This window comes from Bos grunniens, chromosome 20, assembly GCF_055505025.1.
Source record: "Bos grunniens cultivar Pamir isolate PY7600 chromosome 20, Bosgru_T2T1.0, whole genome shotgun sequence".
Taxonomy (NCBI): domain Eukaryota; kingdom Metazoa; phylum Chordata; class Mammalia; order Artiodactyla; family Bovidae; genus Bos; species Bos grunniens.
The window spans coordinates 841,692-863,494 of record NC_141184.1 but is presented as its reverse complement, the minus strand read 5'-3'; the positions used below and the strand labels follow the sequence as shown (position 1 = coordinate 863,494).

Below are 21,803 nucleotides of genomic sequence, written 5' to 3'. Positions count from 1 at the left end.
TCAGCTCGTTTGAAGCAGGGCACTGGGCGGCCCTGGGAGGAGGGGGATTGTGGGGACGAGGGGCTCTGTGGGGACTCACTGCTGCTCTCCTGCCCCCAGGACACCATCACGTGGACGTGGCAAGGCCCGGGAGCGTAAGTCAGAGCCCGCCCTGTCCTCCCCTCCAGGGGCCCCCGAGCTGCTTACTTTAGGGGTCGCCACGCCAGCCAGCAGTTCAGTTCAGTCCAAGGAGTCCAGCTGCATGAGGCAGCCTTCCCTGCACCCAGGATCCCGGGACTGAAGTTGATGGTCCTCCCTCAGCCGGAGGGGAACGAATTCCTCTTCTCGCCTGTGTCTTGTCCACTCAGCGATCAAGTGCACAGCTTGACCCTGGAAAGGAAGGGGGCGTGTGGGGCCCCCACCCCTGCAGCTGCAGGGGCACACGGGGGCCCAGGTGCCGGCGTGTGTGCTGGTGTTTGGGGGCGGGGTGGTCCTCCCAGGGCCCCTGGCATGCCCGAGTGGCAGGGGTGGCATCGCCAAGGCTGGAGTGGGAGGTGAAGCCAGGGGGAAGCTGGGAGAGGGTCTGGGAAAGGGGTCCTTCAGGGTCCTGGCCAGCTAGGCTTAGAGCAGGCCATGAAGAGGTGGCTGTTGGGACGGGTGCCATGACCTCAGGCCTGGGGGGCCTGGAGGGCCCTGATGCTGAGGAGACGAGCCGTCCTGAGCTGGAGGGCAAGCAGGGCTGCGGCCTTGGGCCACAGCAGGCAGGCAGGGGCGCCTCTGACGAGCTCAGCCTAGTCCTCAGGGCTGGGTCCAGGAAGGCTCAGCGCCTCCCGGAGACCGGCCTGCTCAGGGGTGCCCTCTGCAGGGGAGCGGGGCGTGGAGACTCAGCTTCAGAGCTGCAGCGAATTGAGACTTAACCATGCTGTAAATCTGCTCATGTTTAAGGTTGAAAATCCTGTGGCTCACGCTGTGCCAGTTTCACAGTCAAGTGGAAATTGAGGTTTGTCTAGATGCGGCGTGCGCGTCTTGCGGGGTCTCTACTGGCGCGATGTTTCACGGTGTCGGGCCGTGTGTGTCGATGAATGCTACCTATGCCCCGTTAGGGCCTCCATGGGCAGCGTGTTACCAGGTTGACGTCTACACAGATGCAGTGTTACATCAGATCTCTGTGGACGTGATATTACACAACATCCTGCTGGTATCTCTACAAGGTTACAGGTTATCTGTCTTGCTTTGAACGCTCCGTTTCTCATGGCTTCTTAGAGGGCTTCCCAGTGGTTCCGTCACTTTGTGTCTCTTGTATGACCTTTTATCCGTTCAGATGGAATTTTAAATCTCAACAGGAAGCTAAGCCCATTGTTGCCTTATTATGGTTAGTTTAGCTTAAGAGCATATAAAGTTCGCACACAAGCAATTAATGATTCTCTTGGCTTGTATTTTCACCTGATGCTAACACAGCTGGCATCGTACTACCAAACTTACCACACTCTTGTCCTCTGCTGAATACCCGCTCAGACAGGTGGACTGCCGGCCAGTCTCCAGCCCATCTCCAAAGTCCCAGTACCCGTCCTCTCTGCTCAAACATGCCACATTCATGCAGCCTGTAAATTTAATCGAGTAGATGAGGAATAGTCTGTTTTCTTAAAAGTGGAATTCACTTGCTACTCCTACATCTGATAAATGAAAGGCTGGTCTTACGCAACGTAAAGCTTTTCATTTGCTGCTGCTGCTGCTGCTGCTCAGTCGCTTCAGTTGTGTCCGACTCTGTGTGACCCCAGAGACCTTCCAGTAAACGCTACAGAGTAAGGCTGGATTTACGCGTGGTCCCGGCCTTCAGCCAGGCTTTTCACTAGAAATAAGCCACTGAGTAAAGGACTGAGCTGAAAGGGCCGTGGCCCGAGTCCAGGGGCGGCCGGCCCACAGCCCAGCACGTCTGCTGTGGCTCATCTGCTGGTGGCGGGAGGCAGCAGCGGGGCGAGACTCCGGGGAGGATGCCCTGTTTTACACTGGCTCCTAATTAAGAGTTGAAACTGTGTGGCTTTGTGACGTCGCTCTGAACTCCTTCCTGTGTCACCCCTACAAGGCGCCAGTGCTGAGGAGGAGCTGTTGCTCTTGCAGAGTTTTTAGAAAGGTAGCAGTGAGTGAGAGACCAGACTTATCTGATGAGAGTGGATAGGGTGGCGGGCATTCCTGTATTCTTGAGTATCCGTGTTAAAAGGGTGCAGTGATGTTTTTTTCCTTTTCTGCAATGGAGCCTGGCCCGAGGTGTGGGCCTTACGTGCATAAAGCACTGTGTGAGCTTCAGTCACACAGACACCCGAGTTCCTGGGGCGATTTACCCTGCCCTCCAAATACAGTAGCTGTCCAAAAGCTGCTGAGAGCCTCTCACGGGAAACACAGAACTGAGACCGTGAGAAACGGGAGCACACGTTTGATTCTTCTGCATCTAAAGACTGAGCCCCTGGGTGAAGTTACCGCTCCATGCCCTGGCTCCGGCATCGAGGGAGTGGTGCTCCTGGTGAGGCAAGGGGGTTTGGGAGTGTGCACACGTGTGGGTGTGTGCATCTGTGTGTGCACATGTGTGCCCCTGCTTGAGCAGGAGTGACAGCCCCAAAGACAGTTCCTGTGGAAGGTGCCCTGACCGCCCTTGATCTGCCAGGGCGGAGGTCGCGCTGTGGTGACGGCGGCAGGGCGGGGGGAGTCCGCTCCTGCAGGTGACCGGCTTCTCTGTGTCCGCAGTTCCTCCCCGTGTACACGCCCTCGGAGGAGGAGAAGAGGGACCCCGCCCTGTACGCCAGGAACGTGCGCGGTGTGATGGCAGAGTGAGTGAGCCCCGCGCCCGCCCCGCCCCCAGCGCAACCGGGTGGGGGTTCCCTGGACGCCCCAGTGCCCTTGGCCTCGCCAGGCACTCATTACTCAGTGTCCTTGTCCGCCGGTGTCCTGGCCTCGCTGTAGACCAGCCGGCAGCGGGGGGAGCTGGGTTTGAACCAGCCTGGCCGAGCGTCAGCCAGACTGTGCTTGGCCGCGCACTTTGTCTCCCGGTCCCGCTGGAGGATGCCTCTGCTTGTTCAGCCTTCGGAGGACGGGTCGCTGCCCCCGAATTCTCTGCATTGCAGCCTTGCCTGTGAGCCAGCAGTGCCTACGGGGCTGTGTCCGTGCGTGCCCCGTGGAGACAGGCAGCGGGACCGTGAGCAAGAGCGCGCTGGAGGGCCTGGGCCGGCACGTCCTGGCTGCCCTCCCCGAGAGCGTTACTGAGGTTCTTCCTCTGCTGAGCGTGGGTTTTGTGCACTTAATCCTGTGTCGCTTATGTGATGGCGTGCCTGCAGCCAGGAGCATCCCCCCCTCAGTTTCCCTGCGGCTCCCGGCTGGTTTCAGGCCCCGGCAGCCTCATCCCAGAGGTGTTCGGTCTGCCCACATGCCTCAGAGCCTTGGTGCTGGGAGCAGAGTCTGGGGGGGACACGCCCCACCCCACCCCAACACTGACTCTGGGACAGAGCCGCCGGGCAGCAGGAGGCACTCGACTCTCACCTTTTGGGTAGTCAGGGCGGTGAGGGACCCTGACCAACTGCTGGACAGATACACTGTCCACAGAGTCAAAGGCCTGACAGTTTGCATGTGATTTTTTTGTTGTTGTTTAGTTTATATTCAAGTAAATTAACTATTAAAAATCTTGAATATGTGCCCTAAGGAAACTTATGCTGTCACACAGTTTGTATCGGCCCAGTGGGAAGGGACAGATACCCATGGGGTCTCCTCTTGCCTCACGGGTGCAGGAGGATTCCAGAACCATGAGGGTCCCACCCAGGGTCCCACAGGCCTTGCAGGCGGCCCGGGGACACTCTGGACCTCCTGCTGTGGCTCTGGCTCCCGTCCCCACATGGCCAGACTGCATGCTCTTAAGGGGAATTGAGCAGCCGCGGAACGGAGCCTTCAGGGTCATCGCCATGGCAACCAGGAACCACAGCCGTGCCCTCCTACCTGCCAGGGACTAGGTCCAGGGCCCTCAGAGACCAAAGCCCAGGAGGCTGGAGCGCCTCGTGTGTGGTGGTCTTGTGCGCTGCCCTCCGTGTCCTCGGGTGTGGAGCCTTGGATCCGGAGGGCCGACTGTCCCGCCGAGACGAGTGAAAGCCCACTCGGTTATGGAGACAGGGTTGGCAGGGTCGTTTTCGATACCTGGTAAATTTCCTAACTTGAATGCATTTTCCATAAACGTCAGGAGAAGGGTGTTTTCTGTGAAATCTGAGACAGCCTGTGGGATGACCGGTTTTGCCTCCCTCTGACCTCAGGGCAGTGCCAGCCTGGAGAGCAGGGTGCCCTGCACCTCGAGGGCGGCCTCCTGTCCCTGAAGGCGGCTGATGCGGGCTCCATATCTCATGGGCAGAACTGCAGAGGTACCAGGCTGGCCCGCAGCTGGGCAGCCCCAGGCCCCCAGTCACTGAAGTCTGCAGTCAGCTGTTCAGCCTCTGTGTTTAGTGCCGAGCGTGGTACTTATTATCATTGCCATTATTTTGTATTTTGGCTGCACTGCTTGGCACACAGGCTGGTTCCCTGACTAACAATCGACCCCAGGCCTCCACAGTGAAAGCGCCAAGTCCTAACCTCTAGGCTACCTGGGAGCTCCCTGAAATATGCTCTTTAAACATCAGCGGTTTACATGCCTCGGCATCCAGAGCACTCAGCGCCCAGCTGCTCCTGTTAAAGGCTCCTACGTGGAGGTGGTGGGTGTTTGTGGGCTCCACGGGCACCCTCATCCCATCCTGCAGGCTTGGGGGAGCCCAGGGGGAGGTCAGGGGCTCCCTCCTCCCTCCAGACCCTGCTCAGGGCCCCCCAGACGTGGCTTCTGGGGGGAACTGACAGGAGGGGCCTCAGTCCAGCAGGGCTGGGGGCAGGCCTGCGGCTTCTCCCCGCATCACGCGCAGGTGGGAACGGCCCGGGGAAGCCGAGCCTGCCCCTCTCCGTTGGGTGGGAGGACTCACGGGGCGCTGCCTGTCCTGCCTCCTAGGCCGGGGGCGGGGGCCCCCCCCCAGAGCAGCTGGTCCCCTCATGCGTGTGCAGACTCTCGTCCGGCTTCCACACTCTCTGACGCTGCGGGCCTTTGTCCCCCGAGTCCCTCCCCGAGGCTGCGTGCCAGCAGGAGACCCCGAGCCGCGCGGACGTGCCCGGGGCTCTGCCGGTGAAGCCGCCTGTTCCTCCAGCACCCCCCGTGCCCCATGTCTCCCCCAGGGGGTCGCTCCTGTTCTTGGGGAGCTGGTTCTCTCCATGACTCCCCTCCACCCTGAACGCCACCTGTATCCTTATCAACTTCTACTTTTAATGTGTAACTAAGCTTCACTGAGGCTGCAGAACATGGAAACCTAAGCAGAAGCACCACTTACAGGGCAGACAGCTTGGGTCGTGCGGAGGGCAGTCTCTTATTAAAAACGCACACGTTCGGGGGACAGACCGCTTCAGGGCGCTGCACCCACGGGTCCCGGAGCAGGAAGTAGGGCGTGTGACTCGGCAGGCGTCACTGTCGCATGGCTCTCTGCCGTCAGAGCTGAGCCTGGAGCGAGAGGGGCCAGGACTCGGGGCCTTCGCGTGTGACGCCGCTGTCTGGCCGCTGCATTCCTGGGACAGTCACCCTGCTGCCCTGGGGGCGGCTGACCCGGCCCGTCCTCTCCCGCAGGGCCCTGGGCGTCGCTGTGACGGACTACACGTTCGAGGACTGCCAGCTGGCCCTGGCGGAAGGCCAGCTCCGTCTCCCCGCTGACACCTGTCTTCTGGAGTTTGCCAGGCTTCTCCGGGGCCTGGGGTGAGTCCCCTGGCCCTTTGCTCGTGGGCACTGAGTTGGGACGGCCGTCTCATGGGCACTTGGGGCAAAGGAGTGAGACCTTTCAGCGGGCACAGGTTTCGTGTGGGCCCCGCCTGGGCACTGATGACAGCCCGGAGGTTGCAGGTGGAGGACAGCTGAGACAATTAACGGTGCTCCTTCTGAGGTTTCGGGGTTTTTTCTTTTTCAAACGCCAGCGTCATTCCACGCACAAGTGTCTTAAACCCTGAATGGCTGGCCTGACTGTCTCCTTATGGACGGCCTCTCCGCCCCCCAGCCCCGCCCCGCATCCTGGGAGGGCCTGTCCCCGGGTGGGCCCGCACGCCACGGGGTCCCAGCGCTTGTGGAGGGCACAGTCGGCCCTCGGGCTTCCAAAAGAGCCCCTCTTCCCGAGGACTGACTGATGCTCCATCTCGGAATCACCTTCATGGTTTGCGGGGTCTTAAGACGTAACAGTGAAGCTTCCATTTTCAGCATTCCGTGACTTTATTGAAAACAATCTTCCCCTCATATTTTTTCTTTAGACTAAAACCAGAAAAACTTGAACAGGATCTGGACAGGCACGCAGAAAGCGCCAGAATGACGCAGGGCAGGAGGGTGACGCTCCCCGAGTTCGCGGCGCAGCTGGGGGTCCCCGAGTCTGAGTCGCTGGAGGACCTGTTCTCCCTGTTTGATGAGGTAGGGGGTGGGGTGGGGTGGGGTGGGGACAGCTGTTTTTCCCTGGGGGCGATTTTGGAAGCAAAGGAGAGACCAGCCTTTGCTGCCTGTCTCCCTAGCCACCTGTCTTTTGGCGTGTCTTCTCCTGAGCTTCTCAAACGCAAATAGAAATCTGGCTTTTAAGTCAGTGTTTGCCGACCAGCACGCCTGTAGTTGGGGAACTGAAGCTGGTCGCTCGAAGACCCCTGATGCCACCTGTGCCCTCGGAGGCGGCGGGGCCCTCGCTGAAGGCGTCTCTCCCCAGGGCGGCGGCGGGGAGGTGGACCTGCGCGAGTACGTGGTCGCCCTGTCTGTCGTCTGCCGGCCGGCCCGGACCCTGGACACCATCCAGCTGGCGTTCAAGGCAAGTGCGGTGCTTCTGCGACTTTAACATGTGGGGTCGGGGAGACACAGGCTCGTCTGACCTTGATACACTTAATAGTCCCTTAGGATGCTGGGGAACTCAGTCATGCGGCAGCTCCTTTCACACGAGCTTGTACCAGCCATTGCTTGCAGAAAGGCCCAGAAGTGCCTCTGCCCCGCTCCTCCTAGATGAGAGTCCCCGCTCCCCTTCCTGAGTCCTGCTGGTGCCGAGCAGGGCCGCTGGGCTGTCTCTCCCCACATGGCCTCCCCGTTGGCAGCTGACCAGAAGGAAGCAGGGCTTCAGGACTGAAGAGCCACCTGCCCCAGTGTGACTCCGAGCCAGGCTGCTCATGAGGGGGGCAGTGAGTCTGGGAGGTGGGGAGAGGGTCATGCTGGAGTCCTGCCCCACCCAGATCCACCCAGCGGTCCTGAAGGCTGGTCTCGAGGGGTCAGTCCCCCAGGATGGAGCGAGGAGGGCCTTGCCCGGCAGGGTCAGTCCCCCAGGACAGACCGAGGTGGGCCTTGCCCAGCGGGGTCAGCCCCCCAGGACGGAGTGAGGCGGGCCTTGCCCGGCAGGGTCAGTCCCCCAGGATGGAGCGAGGCGGGCCTTGCCCGGCAAGGTCAGTCCCCCAGGATGGAGCGAGGTGGGCCTTGCCCGGCAGGGTCAGCCCCCAGGACAGAGCGAGGTGGGCCTTGCCCAGCAGGGTCAGCCCCCCAGGACAGAGCGAGGCGGGCCTTGCCTGGTGGGGTCAGCCCCCCAGGACGGAGCGAGGCCTTGCCACCAAGAGACAGGCTCCATCTCTCAGGTACAGCTCACACGAGCAAGACTCACGGGCACCTACTGTATGCAGGTCAGGGGACCCTTGTCCCTCAGGGGTGGAGAACGCCGCCTCTGCCTTCCAGCCCCAGCAGACCTCCCCACGGCTGGGAGGGTCCCCCACGGCACAGGGTGGCTTCTGCTAGTCACAGCAGAGGCATTAACGGGCGGCATCAGAGCTTGGTGGACCCAGGCCGGAAAGCCTACCCACGTCCTCCAGCCTCGGTAGGCACCTCTCGGGGCTCATCGCCCCTGTGCCAGCCTCGCCCCGGCAGGCGGCCCAGCAGCAGCTGCACGGACACCACTGGGTAGAATCTGCCGTCACGATGGCGGCTGGTGGGGGGCGGGCGACCTGCTTTCAGTGCAGCCGCCGAGCACGACCATGAACGCCAGGGCGCCCACCCAGATCCAGGCGCACCGGCCGGCGGGGGCAGGGCCACCTGTGCAGTTGCCCCGAGGCTCCCGGTGCTTCTCCATGATGGCCTCCCCTGCAAGAACCGCCCCTCCTGGGCCCCCCAGACAGTGGGCAGCCCCGTGTCCGGTGTCCCCACAGGGCGCCCGCGTGTGCTGCTCATGTGGACGGGCCGCCCCACCTGACGCTGACGACTCACAGGCTCTTCCTCCGTCCCCACCCGCAGACCAGGGTTGTGGCGCGCTTCAGCGGGTGCGGGCAGGCGGCCCCGAGATGCGGTGTGGGGGTTCTGCACCGTGCCCTGCCCAAGGGGTCCGCGAGGTGCCCTGCCCGAGGGGTCCGTGAGGTGCCCTGCCCGGGGGTCCACGAGGTGCCCTGCCCGGGGGATCTGCGCGGTGCCCTGCCCGGGGGGTCTGCGAGGTGCCCTGCCCGGGGGGTCTGCGAGGTGCCCTGCCTGGGGGATCTGCACGGTGCCCTGCCCGGGGGTCTGCGAGGTTCCCTGCCCGGGGGTCTGCGAGGTGCCCTGCCCGGGGGTCTGCGAGGTGCCCTGCCCGGGGTGCAGACGCGCCTGTGCCTTCCTCACGTGCTGGTCACAGTCCTTCCGGGCCGATGGTTGAGATGCAGCATTACCGTGGAGTTCAGGCTCCCAGAGACCCGTGCTGACCTGGGGCTTCCCCAGAGCAGTACTCGCGGGCAGCGTAACGTACTTCTGGGTCCCTCGTTTCCTCTTTCTCTATTGCTGTCAGTTCAGTTCAGTCCAGTCGCTCAGTCGTGTCCAACTCTTTGCGACCCCATGGACTGCAGCACGCCAGGCCTCCCTGTCCATCACCAACTCCCGGAGGTTACCCAAACTCATGTCCATGGCGTCGGTGATGCCATCCAGCCATCTCATCCTCTGTCGTCCCCTTCTCCTGCCATAAATCTTTCCCAGCATCAGAATCTCTTCAAATGAGTCAGCTCTCTGCATCAGGTGGCCAAAGTATTGGAGTTTCGGCTTCAAAATCAGTCCTTCCAATGAACACCCAGGACTGATTTCCTTTAGGATGGACTGGTTGGATCTCCTTGCAGTCCAAGGGACTCTCAAGAGTTTTCCCCAATACCACAGTCCGAAAGCATCAGTTCTTCGGCGCCCAGCTTTCTTTATGGTCATCATCGTGTGACCTGCAGATACGGTCGTGGTGCAAACACCATCAGCTCAGGAAGATGAAGGGGGGAGCCCCGGTGGCTCCTGGCCTTTCTCAGACAGACAGCAGGGTCGTCTCTGGATGTAGAGACAGGTCCCCTCACTTTTGGCATCACAGATTCAGGCCTCAGGCCCAGTCGTCTCCCCAAAGCGTCTCAGCGCTGGTGGGTGGGAGGCGCCCACGGGCTGGGCTGGACTGTGGGGCTCTGGAGCCTACGAGAGAGGTCTGTCTGCAGATAACCTGGTTTGACAAACGTAAAGAGGAAGCGAGATACGAGGGGATTCGGGAGCTGTCCACCCCATAGCCCCAGGCCGGGGACGGGGAGCGGGCTGGGCCCCGGAGGCAGTGGAGGCAGCCCCCCAACACGGAAACCTGGTGGAGGCTGCTGGAAGCGCCTGGTGGCAGGTTTCCCACTTCCGGAAAGCTGTGCGTGCAGGTGGCCAGCTCGTCTTGCTGACAGAATTCAGTGAGCCCCCCAGGGCGCCGGGCGGGGCCTGAGCTCTGCCCGACCCGGGGAGCAGGTGTCCTGCCCTGGGGAGCCCGCCTCCAGGCAGGAGGACTGAGTGGATACTCCAGAGGTCATGGGGTCAGGGAGCAGCTGGGCCTGGGGGCCCCCAGGTCACAGAGTGGGGAGCGGAGCCCGCAGGAGGCACGGGGGTGGGCAGCCCCCAGCTCTGCCACAGCCTCGGGGGGCCAGGGGGCCTCCTCCAGAACCGGGTGAGAGGGGCGGCATTGGGAAGGTGGGCCGCACAGGGACAGGGGCTGCGGGTGGGTCTCAGCCCGGTGGTAACCAAGGCTGTGGGTGCACCGGCCCGTGTGGCCTCACTGTGGTTGCAAGACTTCAGCAGTGATGACCGTCAGGGACCCCTGAGAGGACAGGCCTGTCACTCACAGGTCCTGGAGGGCCCACAGCGCCCCCGCATAGCAAGGTCACTGGCAGAGAGTGGATTGGGCTCTGCCTTTGGGGGGGTGAGGGTGGGGCCTGGGGCTTCGGGGTTCACTCTTCAGCGGTGAATTCAAAGCAGAAGGGGGAAAGTTAGAGAAGGAGGGGAGAGGGGATCACTGCGGTGGCCCACTGTGTGGGTCACCAGGGCTCCTTGGAAGGGGACCTTGGGGGCTGGGGGCCAGCCTTGCTCCTCACCCTGCGGTTTGCCAGTGACCACAGGTCACGGCTGTGGTGTGTTCACCCAGGGGGACGTCTGAAGTGGGCACCTCGCAGGCAACGGCCGAACGCCAGGCCATTGCAATGCAGTGTCCATAGCACCGTGTCTGGTGGATTTAAGACGTAAGAGCAGGGAGTTCAAGGCCCGAGGGCTGGGTCGTGGACCTGGGCTCCTGCCCAGCCTGAGAGCGGAACAGCCGCGGACTGTGTGGCAGGGGAGGCCTCTGGGTGACGCCCGCCCTGCCCCGCAGATGTTTGGGTCACAGGACGGCAGCGTCGAGGAGCACGCCCTGTCCAGCATCCTCAAGACGGCCTTGGGGGTGGCGGAGCTGACAGTGACCGACCTCTTCCGGGCCATAGACCAAGAGCGGAAGGGCAGGATCGCGTTTGGTGAGTGGCCGGGAGCCGGGGAGGACACCCCCGTGCCAGGTGGGGTGCCCCGCTCCCCTGCGCCACCTGGGGCCTGGCAGGGCTGGGGCGGGGCTCCCAGTCTCCTCTGTACGGTGGTTCACTGCATGGTCTGTCTGGCAGTGAAGCAGACGCCCTCCCCAGGGGCTGCCTTTGGGCGGAGATCAGGGCCCCTGGGGCCAGGAGGGGTTCCGCCCTGACTCCTAGGGCACCTCCTCTCCGGGGGGCTTGGCCCTGGCACTTGTCCCCCACACGGTGGGACGGCTGCGCGCCTCGGGCGGGAATCCACCCTGACGAGGGCAGCAGGAGCCCCGAGGGCAGCCGGCTCATCAGAGGATGAGCCGTAATCTCCCTGAGATGAGCGCTGAGTTTGCTCAGGAAAGGTCACCTTGTTTGGCTGTGTTTTAAAATCACATCCAAATGTCAGGAGGAGCCGCCACGCCTCGCTTTGGGTGTGCACGCCTGCGGTAAAGGGGCCGCGGGGAGCCAGGGCTACCGCTGCTCTGAGCCCCCAGACTGCAGACCCTATGGAGGCTGTTCTTGCCGCCCAAGGGAGCACGGGCGCCTCTCTGCAGCCGCCTGGAGCCTGCGGCGCCCCGACCTGGGGCTCAGAGCATCGCCGAGCCCCCAGGGCACCCCCAGCAAAGCCCCAGGGCGTCCCCCACCCCGAAGCCAGGTCTCAGAGTCACCGGGAGACACAGCACAGGCCCCGCGAGGGCTCAGGGGGACCCTGCACTGGGTGTCCCCAGGGCACAGCCGAGTCCATCTCAGGACACTGAGCACTCAGGACACACCACGGACTTGACCCTTCAGTTCCCGGAAGGGCGTGGCCGAGGCTGCGTGGCGGCCGCCCAGGTCTCCGCGGTGACTGGAGCGCCGCAGAGAAAACGGGCGCGGGGCCTCCTTGGCGTGCACGTCGATCCTCCTGGGCGTGCACATAGATCCCAAGACGCCCCTGGGTGTGAGGGGGGCGCCCGGAGAGACGCCAGACTGGAGACCTTTGCCCCCCACGCTCTTAACCAAGGTGCCCGTGTCTCTCCAGCCGACTTCAAGAGGTTCGCGGAAGCGAACCCCGACTTCGCGGAGGAATACCTGTACCCCGAGCAGACGCGCCCCCGGAGCTGCGCCCGGACGCCCCCGGCTCCCACCCCCAACGGCTTCTGCGCCGACTTCAGCCCCGAAAACTCGGCCACTGGGACGGAGCCTGTTCGCAAGAAGCTGGACTAGGGCGGAAGGGTCTGGAGAGACCAGGCCTGTGCTCAGCCGCCAGCCGGCCTCACACTCCCGCGCGAGCTGCCTGTGCCCTGCCCTCGGGCCGGGTCCTGGGCGGAAAGCCACAGCAGCTCGCGGGGCAGCTCCGCCCCGCTTCCAGGCGGCGCTCGGGGCCCCTCAGTTGCTTTGTCCTCACCTGGAGCCTCGGCTCTGCCCCCATCCTCTCCCTCGGGCCCTCCGGTCCGGTCCAGGCAGTGCGGGCCGGCGGCCTCCACGGGCACTTGAAGGTGTGACTCCCGCCCGCGTGTCGATTCCAGCACAGTCTCCGCCGCCCTCCGCGGAGTCCGCGGGCGGGGCCGCCGTCGGATTTTTAAACGTTTCTATATTTGCAGGAGCTCATGAGTCTTTTGTAAACTTCATTTAGATACTTCAGGAAACATTCAGCCTTTTTTTTACCAGAAGAGAATCGTTTTTCTACTTCGTTTTCCTTTGAGGGTCGGAGGATATTTATTTATAGGCCCTTTTTTGGTAGATCCTGGGGCTCTTTGGGGCTTTGAGTTGACCTTCTCTCCAGCCCCTTCCATCCGGGCTGCCCCCCTGCCCCGCCCCTGCGTTGGGGAGCCACAGGCGCCCCGTCCGGAGCCGCCTTCCTGCCGCCTCAGCCCTCTTCAGCCCCGCTGCTCTTACACCAGCTTGGGGTTTCTGTTTCGGGGTGACCGGATCCACTTCAGTGAGTGCAGGCTGGGACCAGAGCCCAGAGCGTGGGGAGGGGAGTCCGGCCTCGGTGGAAACCGGCGGGGGCTCCTGTCTCCCCGGCTGGCACCCTGAGGGCACAGTCAGTCCCCAGGAGGCTCCGCCAGCCGCTGACTCCCCCCAGCACCCTCCTTTGCCCCAGGTTTCCCGGGGTATCAGGAGCCAGGGGAGCCTCAGGGAAGGAAGGTGTGGGGAGCAGGTGGTGGGGTTCAGGGAGACCTGGGGGCTGGGGTCCCTGTCTATGCCCGGAGGTGGGGGGCAGCAGCTCCGGGCTCAGGGAGGGGCTCCAGGGGCCTCCTTCACGCTCACGAAATGACCTTGATTCATTTCCTCAGGACGTGATTAGAAACGTGTCCTCAAAGCACAATGACAACCACACAGTGTGTTTCTGGAGCAAAGCTTCTGGGTTTGTTTGGGATTTTTTTTTTTTTTTTTAAATTTCTAAGGCGATTGGATTTTGTCTTAGGGCCATGGAAAGTGGCCACCAGAGCTGGAATTGCAGAACAAATATTTACTGACTTCCTGAGGCTCGGAGACCTACATGTCGACAGACAGAAGGACAGGCGTCAGGAAAGGAAACCCCCTTCACTTCCGTTCATTCCAGAGCCCCTCCCGCCCCGTGTGAGGCAGGGGGCACCGGACATCATTCCAGGGCGCTGGCCTGTAGGACACAGAACTTCTAGCACAGACTTGGCAGCAAACAGGACTGAGGTCATGACCATAGAGTGCATGAAGGTTCATCTTTACAAGACAAAGCCCCGCGCCCGGCCATGAAGGAGGTGAACGAGCCGAGATGTTCTGAGCAGGGGCCTCGGCCCGCGTCTGTGGATGAAGGGGTTTTGAATGAAACGCTGCTATGGCGTTTTCAGGCAAAAATCTCTGATAAACAGACCCTGAATGGATGTTTGTTCCTCCTGATTCTCTTCTCTCTTTCGTAGTGACTTAGGGCCGTGGGTTCAGAGCTGTGAATGTACAGAGCTCAGGGGTGAATCCCCCTTGGGTGGGACCAGGAGCTGCGAGGGGCCCACCGCCTGCAGGGGCCCCACAGGGTGCTGGGGGTGGGGGAGGGAATGGGCAGCTCCAAAACAGCCAGAGGTTTTCAATAGAACGAATAAAACATAGCGTCTTAAATGCTTGAGATTGCGTTTTGTTATGTGTGTTTTTTTATTAGAAAGGCAACAGCAGGCGTGACTCAGCCTGTCACAGGAGCACCGTCTGCATGGTTTCTTGCTGCTTTTCTAGGAGGCTGGGAAAGCACAGTCATTGAAATTCCGTAGGAAACACTTTCTGGATAACAGGAGGGTCTGGATATTTCATGCTCACATAGACAGCAGCTGACGTTTCCCAGAACTCAACCTCCCAGGCTGTTTGCAGACCTGTGGTGTCAGTTTCTGTTCTTTCTCAGTGAAACCCATACCTTCCTCACACGCTGTTGAGCAGAGACCAGCAGGGATCTTGAATTCGGGCCCATCGACTCAGTAAAGGATTTAGAAATAGAAGGAAGAGCTGAGGTACTGCAGCCCCAAAAGCCGAACGTCGTGAGTCGTGAACACAGGGTTCTGCTGAGAGCATCGGGTGGCCAGTGACCACACTGTCCATCCCTGCGGCCACGCAGTGTCCATCCTGACCTCCCCGTGAGGCAGTGACTCCCATGATGTCATGACCCCTCCTCCACGCGTAGCTTCACTTCCGAGAAAGTGGGGTCCCACCGCCTCTGCTTAGTTCTAGTGCCAGTGGACATCGGATGCTCTGTCACGTGGGAGACTAGGTGGTGAAGTTCCCACTCACTACCACTGCCGTCCCCACTGTAAAGCAAGAGGGGGGTGTACATACATGCACACACACACACGTATACATGCATGCACGTGTATACACAGGCACACGCACAGATGCAGGTACATGTGTGCATGTGCACACACGTATACACAGGCATGTGCACATGCATGCACATCCATGCGCATGCATACACAGGTGCGTGCGTGCATGCACGTACATGTATGCACACACGGACATGCACGTGCACATGTGCACGTGTACATGCATATGCATACATGTGTGCACGGGGACACGTGCACATACACCTGTGCACACGTGCACGTGCATGTACGCACACACTCATGTCCATACATGTGTGCACATGTGTGCACGTGCATATGCACATTTGTACACGCATGCACGTGCATGCATACGTATGTGCCCACGTGCATGTACATACATGTGTACACATAGGCACACAAACATACATACACACATGCCAGTCAGGAAGGCAGTCGCTAGGGCACCGCAGTCCTGCCTCCTGGGGCTGGTGTGCGGCTGAGGCTGGTATTCTCTGCTTCCTTCCCCTCCTCCCCACCCCCAGGCCACAGTCCCCACATACCTTGACCAGTCGGGTCTTTCCCAAGAGAAAGGAGTCACATTTTGTTTCCAAAGCACCTGGAGCCTTTGTGGTCTTGCCTCCACTGGTCACGGGTTCAGCTAGGAAAGAGCTGAGAGGCACCCAGAGGGTCCCCTGCCCCCTCTCTGCTGTCATTAGCATCTGTAACAGCACCCCATCCTGCTGCCTCACTGGCAGGAGGACCCCTAACAGCTGTGACCACCTAAGCTTGCAGGGCAGTGACTCCACTGTGTCCCTAAGTAGGAGCATCCCATTCGGGGGGACTGAGCCCTTAAGACAGACAAGCCCGGAGCAGCAGAGAAGTTTCAGGGCAGTGACAGGTGACCCCACTCACTGTCCCCAGGCACCCCCCAACCCTGCGCATCTCCGCGTCCCCATGCCCATGTAGCCCCTCTCCTGGGACCCGCCAGGCAGATGCTTGGGGAAGAGAGAAGACGCTGATGCTTCTGCAGAAGTACAACGCCAGCCCCACTCACATTTCCCAGCCACTGTGCGCCACCTGGCCCCCAAGTCCCACAGGCCAGACACGTGTCCAGCGGACAGCGAGCCAGGACATCCCCAGACACAGAGCCACACAGGCCCCCAGGGTCACCAGGCGAGGGTGAGAAGAGCTTTCCCTCAGCTCCTCCCAACACCCCCCCCACCCCGTGTCACAGACGTTGGCCCCGCCGAGACCAGCTCGACACACATCCGACGTGCCACGGGCACCCCATTAGGACCGACCCTGGCACTGAGGTGGCAGACACTGACCCTCCATCCGTCAGGCCAGTGCTTCTGGTGGGGACTTGCTCAGAGTGCCAGGCTTCCCTTGCAGTGAACCAAACCCCTTCTTGACGTAACACGAGGTGGGCGGTCAGCAGTGGTGAGCTCTGCCCTTGGTGCTGGTGGAGACTCGGAGACAGGGCAGGGGAGGGGGGAGGGTGGACAGGGACTGCATTACGACAGAACAAGCCCTTCCCCTCCAGGACGGGAGGGACCGGGGGGGCAGGCGGGGTCTGGCCACAGCCACGCCAGCCTTGGCTGCTCTTGGCTCGGCTCTGGGTGTGTCCCCCTAACCCTTCTGTCCCTTGTCACCTTGTACTCGCTGGGTTGGCTGGAAAGAGAGGCCACAGCTACCACCCAGGTCCCACCCCGGACGGGGTACCTGAGATGCATGCTGCAGAGCAAACACCATGAGCCCCTCGTGTAGCCACATGCGTGTCCGACGGAGCACACACGGAGGGGAGGCCGACCCAGAGCGGCACTAAGGGTCCCATCACGGAGATGCCACTCCCAGAGGGGAGCACAGGACAGAAGAGACACCGAACAGACGTTAGCCAGACTTCTCCCCAATCTCTCGGCTCAGACAGCCAAGAAGCTCCATTAGCCACAAACAGAAGAAACATAACAAAAATACCGTAAGGCTCATCACACAATGTTCTGGAAGCTGGTAAAGAGAGCCTTAAAGGCAGCCAGAGAAAAAGAAAATACTGCTGTGGAAAAAGGTAAGAGCGCGACGCATGTGGGAACCTGACTGCAGAAAAGTGTTATCTGAAGGGAGGCTGTGAAAACTTAAAAATGTATGGTAAGCCTCCAGAGAAAACAGAATAAAAACACAGAGGTAGGGCTTCCCTGGTGGTCCAGCGATTAAGAATCCGTCTGCCATTGCAGGGGACAGGGGTTCAATCCCTGATCGGGGAAGATCCCACAAGCTCTAGGCAACTACGCCCATGCACCAGGAATACTGAAGCCCGTGCTCTAGAGCAGGCTCTGCAACGAGAGAAGCCAGTGCAGAGAGAAGCCTGCACGTCCGACTCGAGACCAGACCCCTCGCCCTGACTCGAGGGCGGACCCGCTCACCCAGACTCAAGAAAAGCCTGTGTAGCAACAAGAGACCTAGCACAGCCAAAACTAAATAAACAAAAAATAAATAATTTTTTAAAAACATAGAGGTATAACTAATAAGCAGCAATAAAATGGAATGCTTTTGGATAATAATTTCATCCAAACTAAGCAGGACAGTAGAGAACAAAGAACAGATAATACAAATAGAAGACGAACAGCAAACGGTAAAATTAAATCCAACGATACTAGTGATTACATCAAATATGGACCCAGAACTCCTAAAGGACAGTCGCTCGGCCAAACGAAAAAACAAACAAAAGATTCTAACTATATGCTGTTTAAACACATGCTGAAAGTTAAAAAACAGGAAATATATGTAATATGCAAACACAACTCTGAGACAGTAGATACGGCAGGATTAACACCGCACTGTGACCTTTAAGACAAGGAGGATTACGTGTCAGGGCAAACACTGCGGCTGACTCGGGGTTCAGCCCCCCCAAGGACCAGCCATCTCCCGTTCAGCCCCCCCGTCACGCAGCTCGCAACGTGCTAAGCAAACACTGACAGAACGAACAGGGGAAGCAAATAGATCAGCAAAGAGAGCTGGAGATGTTTCACACGACTCTCTCAGTAATCGACAGACCCACCAAGGGCAGAAGCGCGATTACGCAGATAATGTGAACAACCTTTTTACCAAACTGACTTAATTGCCATTAAAAATGCACAGAAAGCAGTTGACAAAACAGACTCTTTGCCCGGGTCAGGGCAACGCTCAATAAACCCGAGACGTTTACGACCGACGGTGTCTGTCCTCTGATGCGGAGGAAGCCTCCTGTTCAGGGGCAGAGCCCAGCTCCACGCTCCGACTGCACGAGGGTCTGGCCGGGTCTGCCAGCCGAGGGCCGGTCTCTGTCACAGGGTCATCAAGAGCTGCTCAGGCTCTGATTAGTTCTTTTCAACTTAACAAAAGTTAATGAGTCCATAGTTTCACTTCTGGTCAAGATGGAGGCATAGTGGCTGTTTTCACCTCTGTCCTGGAAGGTGTGATCAGTGCAAACTCAGGTGGGCTTTGCCTGAACCATGAAGAAATCATGGCCCCTCGGCCAAACACAACACTGGCCCCAGTACACAGAGCTCACAAGCAAGACCTGAAAGAATGACCAAACTCTTTGCAAGGAGCTTGCCTGCAGCCCAAAATTCCAGAATATTCAGAGGGATATAAAACTACCCAGCACCCAAAGGGTCAAGTTCACAACACTCTGCCTCCCATCAGAGGTCACGTAGGTGCAAAACTCCAGGAAAGATGACCAGTCATCAACAGAAACAGACCCAGAAGTGACTCGGATGACGGAATTAGCAGATGAGAGCATTGACGATCACTACGCAAAATCGCTGGACTCCGTGTTCAAACGCCAGCTGGAAGCAAGGCTGCCCATGAATGGTGGAGATGCAAAAGGTGTCTTTTAAAAGACACAAACTGGACTTCCCTGGCAGCTCAGCGGTAAAGACTCCACCTGCCAACGCAGAAGATATGGGTTCCGTCCCTGGTCCAGGAAGATCCCAGAGGCCACGGAGCAACTGAGCCTTTGCACGCTATTGAGCCAGTGCTCTAGAACCCAGGAGCTGCCAGCACTGAAGCCCTAGAGTCCATGATCCAGAACAACAGACGCTCCACAAAGAGACTGCCATCACAGAAGAGATGGCAAGTGAACGCGAAGGGCAGCAGCAGGAACTACCCAAAACAAAACAGAGACAAGAGACAAGCGACAGGTGGGGCTTCAAGTCGCCCGGTAGCCCTGCCACTGGAGTCCCCCAGGAGAAGGGCGGACCGAAAAACACTTGAAGAAATACTTTCCCAAGTTGGATACAAACTATAAACCCCTGGGTCCAAGAAGCATAAGGATTCCAAACAGGAGTGCCACGGAGGAGACACACCAGGAGCATCGTAATCAAATGCTTAGACCAGACGAGGAACAGAGTCAGCAGAGCAAAGGGCTCAGGGCAGCAGGGTGAGCAGAGGGCAGAGCTGTACCCTGCAGGGTCCACGGAACAGAGGACGCTTCATGCAGCAAAAACATCTCTTTTGCAGTGTGTATTTTCTTTTAATTTTAATTTTTTTTAACACACACAAAAAAAAAAACCCCAAAGGGAAACAACAGTGTTTCTAAGCTCAGAAGCTGAAGGAATTCATCACCAGCCGGCCGGCACACCTCACGGCACAGTGAGAATGCAGGTCCTTAAGCCTGAAAGGGGCTCCGCTCTGGACCCGGGCCTGCGGGGGCTCAGCCGGAACCACATGGGGGAACAGAAACACTGCTGCTCGTTGTTTAGATCTCTGTCCAGGATGATTATCTGACGCAAAAGCGACGACGCATCCTGGGATTCGTGACACAGAGGTGAAGACGGTGCGACGGTGGCCGGGAGGGGTGACGAGCAGCGGCCCAGGTCGGTGCAGAGGCAGCGGGCAGCAGTGTGCATCATGCAAAGGAGACACCAGAACATCACGGCAAAGGGACACGGCTCAGAGTCCAGCAGAGGAGGCAGACGTGGACTCAGAAACAAAACCCCCGGCCTGCAGGTCGGCAAACGCCGCTGAGGGGTGGAGGGCACGGTGCGGTGCCTGGGGGACTGAACCCAGGCATTTCAGCACCACAGGGAGCAACCTCCAGAAACCGTCAGACAGGATGTAAAAGTGAGACCTGACCCCGCGACACCAGTAAGCACACCACACACGGATACAACGGGCCGAAGGGAAAGGGCGGTGCTAACTCCATCAGGAGAAGGTGCAGTGGATGTCAGTCTCAGAGCCCAGCTGGTCAGCGGGTCTAAGCGAGGTCATGCATGATGAGGATGTCGCTCCCGGGAGGACGTGGTGACCCTAAGGCGTGCGGCTGACTAGAGGGCTTCCCGGTGAACGACACACGTCAGCAGGACCCCAGGGACGCAGCGGCCGCCCACAAGGCTGTGCCCCAAGTTCTCAGCATGTCTCTCTGCGTGACCCACAGGACAAGGGAATGAAACCGACCTACACTTACACCATGGGAGTGTAAAATGGGTCCCACACAGAAGGCGCAACCTAAAACTTAAAACTCTTAGAGAAAAACTTTAGGAGAAAAATTTTTGCGATCTTGGGTGAAGTAAAAATTTCGCAGATACAGCACTAAAAGCAGGATTCATTTAAAAAACTGGTAAGTTGGGCTTCATCAAAAGTAATAACTTCTGTTTTTCAGAAGACTCAATTAAGAGAATGAAAAGACAATCCAAGATTGCAAAAGATATTTGCAAGTCATCTATCTGATGAAGGACTTGCATCCAGAATATACAAAGAACTCTCAAAACTCAACAGTTGTGTAAGAATCTAACACAATGAGTGGGCTTCCCTCGTGGCTCAGATGGTAAAGATTCTGTCTGCAATGCGGGAGACCTAGGTTCAATCCCTGAGTTGGGAAGATTCCCCTGGAGAAAGGAATGGCTATCCACTCCAGTATTCCTGTCTGGAGAATCCCATGGACACAGGAGGAGCCTGGCGGGCTACAGTCCATGAGGTCACAAAGAGTCAGACACGACTGAGCGACTAACACTTTCTCATAACATAACAAACAACCCGAATGTGCAGAAGATTTAAACAGCCACTTGACAAGAAGTGATGAGGATGCCAAGCACACACAAGGACTGCAGAACACTTCAGTCACCAGAGAAACGCCATTTAATCTGTCACCAGATTCTACCACACTTACCACAATGGCTAGCATGTAAACATTGAAATCAAGGGGCCATTCTAAGTGTTGACAAGGACACAGAGCAAGAGAAACGCTCACACACACTGCCCATGGAAATGGCAAATGGCATCACCACTCTGCAAAACAACTAGTTTTAAAAAGCAGTTAAGCGCACATCAGCAAAATGGCCCGGCCATCCCACAGCTAAGCTCTTAGTCAAGAGAGGTAGAAGTGCATGTCCACACAGAGACTCGTGTGCAGGTGTTCACAGGGGGTTTATTTTAAGATCCAAGCGTCCATCAACCGGTGAAGGGGTGAATAGATGATGCTCTATCTATATGTGAAAAAATAAAGTGAAGTCGCTCAGTCATGTCCGACTCCTAGTGACCCCATGGACTGCAGCCCGCCAGGCCCCTCCATCCATGGGATTTTCCAGGCAAGAGTACTGGAGTGGGGTGCCATCGCCTTCTCCACTGAGGGAAATATGAGTGCAACAGCACAGATTCAGCTCAAATATGCCGGTTACGGTGTGGTGCCGTTAATGTACAATTCTAGGAAGAATGAAGGGATCTGTGGCTGGCAGACAGGCCACAGGCCGGTGGGGCGGGATAGAGAAGGCTCTGCAGGGGCACGAGGAGGGTCTGAACACAAGGAATGTTACCCTCACGGGGCGCGTGTTCTGTGACCACAGAAACCTCCTAGACGGCGCTCTTCACATCCGTGCAGTTTGTGGTTCATCGATTAAACACCAATAAAGCTGTTCATAAAGCAAGGACACAAATGGCAAGATAATGACAGAAAATAAGATCAGCTTTATGTGGGAGGCGGGGTCACAGAGTGTCCTGCAATCTTGTCTTTTCCAGCAGTGTTTGGCTATCCTGGGTCCCTATACATTTAGGAACCAACTGGTTGAGGTCTTCAAAAAAGCCAGTTAGAATTTCAGTTTGAGAAGCATTGGCATCTTCATGACACTAAGACTTAAGATCATGGACATGGTCTCTCCACTTCCTTCAGCCTTTTAGTTCTTCAGCAATGTTTTCAACATTTGTCTCTTGCACACACATGGC

The 21,803-nt window shown here is 58.7% G+C and overlaps 1 protein-coding gene across 2 annotated transcripts in view; it reads left to right on the top strand.

Moving 5' to 3' along the window:
- LPCAT1 (lysophosphatidylcholine acyltransferase 1) overlaps nucleotides 1-13,933 on the top strand; it is a 41,777-nt gene extending 27,844 nt beyond the window's left edge. Inside the window, exons 7-14 of one of the 2 annotated variants that reach the window (XR_015149122.1) lie at nucleotides 100-134; nucleotides 925-979; nucleotides 2,719-2,801; nucleotides 5,645-5,770; nucleotides 6,313-6,466; nucleotides 6,565-6,848; nucleotides 10,674-10,812; nucleotides 11,873-12,503. Coding sequence is in view for 1 of the 2 variants with exons in the window: in XM_086362425.1 (XP_086218551.1) it covers nucleotides 100-134; nucleotides 925-979; nucleotides 2,719-2,801; nucleotides 5,645-5,770; nucleotides 6,313-6,466; nucleotides 6,750-6,848; nucleotides 10,674-10,812; nucleotides 11,873-12,057 (876 nt within the window). In the remaining variant the exon portion in view is untranslated. Of the gene's footprint in view, nucleotides 1-99; nucleotides 135-924; nucleotides 980-2,718; nucleotides 2,802-5,644; nucleotides 5,771-6,312; nucleotides 6,467-6,564; nucleotides 6,849-10,673; nucleotides 10,813-11,872 lie in introns of both variants that reach the window. The other variant, XM_086362425.1, reaches the window with a different exon arrangement.
- The last annotated feature ends 7,870 nt before the right edge of the window (nucleotides 13,934-21,803 follow it).